General features: G+C 47.0%; 1 protein-coding gene across 3 annotated transcripts in view; it reads left to right on the forward strand.

The window, feature by feature from the left end:
* Positions 1 to 7,500, forward strand: part of pam (peptidylglycine alpha-amidating monooxygenase) — a 134,216-nt gene that overhangs the window by 50,245 nt on the left and 76,471 nt on the right. For all 3 annotated transcript variants that reach the window (XM_063210084.1, XM_063210085.1, XM_063210086.1), the window contains exons 5-6: positions 2,815 to 2,902; positions 7,172 to 7,263. In XM_063210084.1, the coding sequence (XP_063066154.1) occupies positions 2,815 to 2,902; positions 7,172 to 7,263 (180 nt within the window). The remainder of the gene's footprint in view (positions 1 to 2,814; positions 2,903 to 7,171; positions 7,264 to 7,500) is intronic.

Genomic DNA, 7,500 nt, shown 5'->3' on the forward strand with positions numbered 1-7,500 from the left:
TCCTCTTACTCCTCCTCCTCTTACTCCACCTCTTCCTCTTACTCCTCCTCCTCTCACTCCACCTCTTTCTCTTCCAAAAGTGGAGGTGATCTGAGTAGAGCAATGTTGTGCACCATGCTGCTGTACGCTGATGTGTACTACAGAGGAGGAAGTATAGAAGGCCTGCCCAACATCATCTTCCTTATCATCCTCCTCTTCCTCCTCCTCCTCCATCTCCTCATCTTCCTCCTCCACCTCCTCCTCCTCCTCCTCCATCTCCTCATCTTCCTCCTCCACCTCCTCTTCCTCCTCCTCTTCTTCCTCTCCCACCCCTTACTCCTATTCTGCTCCTCCTCCTCCTCCTCCTCCTCTTCCTCCTCCTCTTCCTCCTCCTCCTGCTCCTCCTCACATCTTGGCGTGTGCTGCTGCAGGCTGACGTGAGCGACAGATGAGGAAATCTAGCGGGCCTATCCACCTCTGCCCTCTCCTCAAACACATCATCCATTATTCATGGCAGATTATTTTCCACAGGATGAAACCTGTGTGTGTGTTTGTGTGTGTGTGTGTGTGTGTGTGCGTGCGTGCGTGCGTGCGTGCGTGCGTGCGTGTGTGTGTGTGCATGTGCGTGTGTGTGCGTGTGTGTGTGCGTGTGCGTGTGTGTAAACGTGTGTGTGAGTGTGTGTGTGTAGACGTGNGTGTGTGAGTGTGAGTAAACGTGTTTGTGTGTGTGTGAGAGTAAACGTGTGTGTGGTGTGTGTGAGTAAACTTGCGTGTGCGTGTGCGTGCGTGTGTGTGTGTGTGGCAGGCATGGAGAAAGAGAAAGAGAGAGAGAGAGGGAGAGAGAAGAGTGAGGGAGAGAGTAAGAAGTGAGAAAGAGGAAGCTATATAGGAAGTGAAAGAGGAGAGAGTGAGACAGAGAGAAAGACAAAGAAGAGGTGTAAAAAAGGAGAAGTGCTGTGAACGAGAGCGATAGAAACCTAAAAAAGATGTGGGTGGAAGTAAAGTGAGGGCACACACACACGCACACTCACACACACACACACACACACACACACACACACACACACACACACACACACACACACACACACACACACACACACACACACACACACACACACACACACACACAGAAGGAAGGAAAGGAGAGGGGCAAAGTGAGGCCAATCGCGAAGCTGTCAATCATCTTTTCCCCCTGTATGCGTATGGAGAGCGTATTGATTTCTCGGGGCCCAGGAGGATGTGCTCTCTGAATGGTTTGCTGCTGAGCTTGATGCACGGCCCAATAACCCAGGATGGGAGAAGAGCTATGGAGGCAATAGAAGCTCATATTTCTTCAGGAGTCTTGTGTGAGTGTGTGAGTCTTGAGTGTGTGTGTGTGTGTGTGTGTGTGTGTGTGTGTGTGTGTGTGCGTGCGTGCGTGCGTGCGTGCGTGCGTGCGTGCGTGCGTGCGTGCGTGCGTGTGTGAGCGTGAATGTGAGAGCGAAAATCTGTGCAAATATGTGAGGGAGAAAATGGTGTGTGTGTGCGTGTGTGTGTGCGTGTGTGTGTGTGTGCGCGTGTGTGTGTGTGTGTGTGTGTGTGTGTGTGTGTGTGTGTGTGTGTTACAACTACCTCCCACCCCACCCTACTCCAGCTCACCTTATCCCCCCGTCCTACCTCCTACCTCCCCTTTTGGCAGTACCTTGTCAGGGCACGCCAAGGGCACATCTCCTTTTGCATATTTAATGGAGCGCTACACTCATAAATTAATACCAACAAATCAGCACCGAACCCTAAACTCCCGTCTCGGAAAACAAAAGCCAGCCGTACTTAATCCCTAATGCGCTTCATACTTCCACACCGGCGATACAGTTATATATACAGTATCAGGGCTTGACATTCACTTTTTCGCTTGCCGGCCACTGTGTCTAGTGGTTTTCCCGAGTCACTAGCCATCCAGCTGTTCTACTAGCCACAAATTTGATTTTTCTTTATCATGACGCTGTACTAACTTCAGAAGATGAGGTGCTTAAAACAAGAAGATGAGTGCATGGGTTTCTACATGGAAATGAAACAAACAAATAGAAACTCAGTAACTGAGCTTTTTCCTCAACTTAAATGCAAACAATTGATACACAAGGGGAAAAGTTCAGAATATACGCTATTCTGATATGTCATACCATAGAATAAGCTACCTGCCAAATTGGCTAGTGACCCATTAAATGGTTACCAGCCAAAGCTAAGTTTTACCAGCATTTGGCCGGTTGGCAGGTGCCAGTGTCAAGCCCTGATACAGTATATACAGTATAGTGTGGAGCACCATAGTTTATTTTTAGGTATACGTTCGTTCCCGGCGTGAAGATGTCAGCATTTTGTGTAGCTGTGTAGCCTACAGTAGGCTTTGCACTTTCTCTCTCACTCTATTTCTCCCTCACCCTCCTCTCTCAATCCATCCATTGCTGTGAGTTTATGCTCTCTCTCTCATTTTTTCTCCTTGTCCTTTAATCTCTTCCTTTCTCTTATTCGGTCACTTTCTCTTCTTTCTCTATCTCTTCTTCCTGACTTGTGAGCTGTGTCATTCTGAAAGCTTTCAACAAAGGAGAATTAAACTCTTTTTAGTTTCTCTGTTACCTCACTTGCCCTCAATCTTTCAAATGTGTAACCTATGCAATAACCTTATCTTTCTCTCCCCATCTCCCCCCCATCTCTCTCTCTCTCTCTCTCTCTCTCTCTCTCTCTCTCTCTCTCTCTCTCTCTCTCTCTCTCTCTCTCTCTCTCTCTCTCTCTCTCTCTCTCTCTCTCTCTCTCTCTCTCTCTCTCTCTCTCTCTCTCTATCTCTCTCTCCATCCCCAGTGGACTTTGTTCCTCATGCTACCATGGACACGGCTCACCACATGCTCCTGTACGGCTGCAAGACTCCTGTCTCCACCAAAGGCTACTGGTAAGCACAAGTTGCACAAACACACACACACACGCGCGCACTGGCCTGTTTTCCTTTTATGTAATCCCTTGTTCCCACTTTCAATTGTCCCATAAACTTCTGAAGAGTAGTGCCTCTGTTTGCATTTTGTTTTCAGTCCCAGTGACAGTCAGTCCTCCCCCAGTTAATTCAAAATCTTAAGTTAATTACGAGCTTCGTTAACTCCCGAGTAATGAAGCTGTCCTTGCGTCTGTCTTGACATTCAAGAGATATGGGGGGGGGCAGAGAAACAAGGCAGGCCCCTTTGCCAAATCATCTTCCTTCACTGTAAGCATTGTGAATGAATGTTGCACACCACTCTCCCATCATAAACACAAGGCAACTATGGGAGAACAAAAACAACAGCAGCCACAGCAGCTCTTGACAATGGGCTGCTTGCTCCGCTTCTCTGGAGAAGTGTATTCACGAGTGGCTGTGTTTAATTGTTACCCGGCTTCCATTAAGGAGGGGATAATGTGGCAGCCTTGTGCCGTGTCACCGGAGCAGCTAATGCGGGGGAGGACTATTGTCTCCCCTGAGCACAGGAAGAAGGAGAGAATAGAGAGAATAGAGAGGAGGGAGAGAGACAGAGAGAGGGAGAGAAAATGAAGAGGGAGAGAGAGAGAAAATGAAGAGGGAGAGAGAGAGAGAGAAAGAGAAGAGAAGAGAAGAGAAAGAGAAAGAGAAAGAGAAAGAGAAAGAGAATAAGAGGGGCAAAAGTGAAACATAGAGGGAAAGAAAGAGAAAGTGAAGAGAAAGGGAGAAAGAAAGAGAGAGTGAAGAAAAAAGAAGAGGGACCTGAAGCCGGAGACGTTCACTAATAAACTTGCCAGTTGCCATAGCAACGGCAGCCTCCTCAACAAAGCAGGGAGGAGGTGTGAGGTGTAAGTGGTGAGGGGCGGAGGTGGGTGGTCTTGGTTTAGGTTGGAGGAGGGGGTTTAGGGAGGGGGAGAGCGCAAGGTGTGGTGCAGCTTTTCAGACTAAAGGGAGAGCAGTTCATCTCCACATCCCTTTTTGGAGTGCAATTTCTTAAGGTCCATGTCATGGGAAAAAAATGACCGGCAATAACGGGCTTAGAAAAAGAAAACGCACACCTCACTGAATGTGAGCTGTCACTCCACCACCGTGTGCAGTCTGCACATGACACCAGGTGAGGGACATGGACTGAAAGCAAGCGGGAAGAAAACAGGAGAGAAGAGAAGAGAAGAGAAGATAAGAGAAGAGAAGAAAAGAGGAGAGAAGAGAAGAGAAGAGGAATGAAGAGAAGATATGATATGCCAAACCAGAGCAAATTAACCTTTGGGCCTGATTGATTACAGTTCAAGGAAGGACTCTCACAGGAAAAAGAAGTCTCACAGTTCAGTGTTCGGGCTCGGCTTTATACGATCGAGCCTGTCTGCTTTTTCAGTTGGACTTAGTTTTGTTCTGTCCCCCCCTGCGTCTTTTTCCCCCTCTTCTTTTTTATTTAAAAACAAAATTAATCCAATAGGCTTTGGTTACTGTGCCATGCTTAGCAACTGGATGATTCATATTTTATGCAGATCGAGGGTGGGGGGTGGGGAGTTAATCTTCCTAACCCCTCCATGTTGCTTCGTTCATCCTTCTTATTTTTTTATATCTAGTTTTTCATCAAAAATTAATCTGTGACTGGAATGAATGCTCTCGACCCCCTGTGCTCTTAACCTTCACCACCCCCTATCCCTCTCTCCACACCTCTTTCCCCCTCTCACAGTCTTAACAGTGCCTCACTGCCCCCACCCCTAAATAGCATTACCCATTCTGAGCACCAACGCTGTACAGAAATGCACCAGAGCCTCTGAAGCTTTGGAAATCAAAGAGATGAGAGAGAGAGAGGGAGAGAGAGGGAGAAAGAGGGAGAGAAGAGAGAGAGAGAGAATGAAAGAGTTGAGAGTGAGAGAATCAGTAGGGGGTCTCAAAAATAGGCCATTCAGCAGGAAGATCCTACCCATCCCCAATCCTACCACAACACCCCCATCCCCATCCCTGATCTTCCCGCAACATCCCCATCCCCATCCCCATCCCCAGCAAACTGAACCAAAACTGAGAAACGGCATATTTTGTCTCTTTTTTTGTTTGTATTTTTTCCCCTTTCATTTTTGGCAAATCGTGAGCTGAGAATTATAAGGTTCTATCTCCATTTTTGGTAAAATTGAGTTTTTTACATAATCTGACCCATTACATGCTTATTAATGCCTGTGTGGTGTTATTTTTGTGAAAAAAGTATTATTTTACATTGTTATTAATGAAATAAAAACGTTCTATCTCACAAAACAGCTGAGATGGAAAAACTTTGATGCTAAATATCTCAGAACTACCCTAAACGGAGACCTTATAATTCTAAGCTCACGAAATGCCTGTACATCACAGCAGCCGCGTAGCACGTACGTAGCAGACCACGATCACTGACATACAGGGCTGAGTGTGCTCTTAGAGAGAGAGAGAGAGAGAGAGAGAGAGAGAGAGAGAGAGAGAGAGAGAGAGAGAGAGAGAGAGAGAGAGGCTGAGGTAGAAAAGCTGACTGTGAGAGAAGCGTAAGGACAGAAAGAAGGAAGTGTGTGGCATCATTGAGAAAAACAGGAGAGAGAGAGAGAGAGAGAGAGAGAGAGAGAGAGAGAGAGAGAGAGAGAGAGAGAGAGAGAAGCCGTACAGCATCATTGAGAGGGAGAGAGAGAGAATGACAGAGAGAAAGAGAATGAGTGAGAGAAAGAGAATGAGCGAGTGTACGTGAAAGATGTGCCATCACTGACGTTACTGTCAGACCCGGTGGCGGCGCCATGGTGACGAATGCTAAATATGTCTGTCATGCCTTCACTCCCTCTCCGTCACTCCATCCCTCCCTCCCTTCTTCCCTCCCTCCCTCTCTCTCTCTCTTTCTCTCTCTCATCTCCACTTTCTCTTCGTGACTGCATGCATGCATGCAGTGAGCCAACGTCTTCAAAAAATTCCAACGTCAAAGTTATCTGAACAAATCTCTCTTAAGCATTTCTGTTGCTGAAAAAAAACTCTATTTCTTAACAATGTTCTTTTCAAGGCTGGGCTATTGGGCATACCTTGTTTGCTTGTTTACTGCCATGATTGGTGAAGGCAGGTATTCATTACTTAAAGTTGAAGAAACACCTCAAATTGTTTTTCTCTATATTTCAAAGGTCTAATGGGCTTGTACATTTTTCAGCTTTCGGGCGATCGATCTGTATTCACAGTACTGCTGTGTGTGTCTGTTGTTGTGTATGCGTATGTGTGCGTGCATGTGTGTGTGTGTGTGTATGTCTGTGCGTGTGTGCACGCGCGCGTGTGTGCGTGCGTGCGTGTGTGCGTGCGCCAGCGCGCGTGTGTTTGGGTGTGTGTGTGTGTGTGTGTGTGTGTGTGTATGTGTGTGTATCCATCCAGAGATGCAGTACGCCTGGGTAATAATCGGCAGTTAGCGTGTACGTGCCCAGCGCAAGGCAGTTCAAGGCTGCGAGGCAATTATATACAGTATACCAGCTTAGCTGCGGAGATGGAAGACGGAAAAGAAAAAGAAAAAAGCAAATACATCAATTCCCTAGGTAAAGCTCTGTGCCCATGTACTGAGCGCTTTTTATGGTAGAGGAAAAAAGAAATGAAAATAAATGAAACAGGAAAAATAATAAGCGATTGGACTGACTGCTGGAATGAGGACTTCATTATCTGGAGATTGTGGCGTGGAGGTCCGCCGTTATCTGTCTCTGAAATGAACTGCTACTGCCTGATTGAGGAAGGCGGAGATGTGTGTGTGTGTGTGTGTGTGTGTGTGTGTGTGTGTTTGTGTGTGTGTGTTTTCGTTCGTGCGTGCGTTTATGCGCGCATATTTTTGTGTGTGTGCGCGTGTGCGTTTGTCCGAGTATGTGTGTGCGTGTGTGTGTATGTGTTTTTGTGCGTGCGTGCGTGTGTGTGCGCGTGTGTGTGTGTGTTTATGTGTGTAAGTGAGTGCTGGCCGGATCTCTTGTTTGTGTATTGATGATTCCTGTCCACACAGAGTGAATAATGGAGTCTATAGACCTGCTCTGTTTGAGTTGCTGTATTGAACTCTCTGTGTGTGTGTGTGTGTGTGTGTGTGTGTGTGTGTGTGTGTGTGTGTGTGTGTGTGTGTGTGTGTGTGTGTGTGTGTGTGTGTGTGTGTGTGTGTGTGTGTGTGTGTGTGTGTGTGTGTGTGTGTGTGTGTGTGTGTGTGTGTGTGTGTGTGTGTGTGTGTGTGTGTGTGTGTGTGTGTAGGGACTGCGGGACGGAGATGGGGACCTGTGAAGACGAGGCCAAGATCATGTACGCCTGGGCTCGAAATGCTCCCCCCACCAAACTACCCAGAGGTACTAACTTACACTCCCACCCCCTCAGATATTCACTTTAGTTTTTATATTTAGTGTTCCCTCACCAAACTACCCAGAGGTACTAACTTAAACTCCCACCCCCTCATATATCCATTTTAGTGAATATTTAGTGTTCCCCCACCAAAGTACCAAGGGACCGTTCGTTATTTATTTTTGGGTTCACCGGAAAAAAATAGGGGAGGGTCGTGTCATTTTTTTCATTGCTGCGGGGAGGGT

This window comes from Engraulis encrasicolus, chromosome 11 (genome assembly GCF_034702125.1).
Source record: "Engraulis encrasicolus isolate BLACKSEA-1 chromosome 11, IST_EnEncr_1.0, whole genome shotgun sequence".
NCBI lineage: Eukaryota > Metazoa > Chordata > Actinopteri > Clupeiformes > Engraulidae > Engraulis > Engraulis encrasicolus.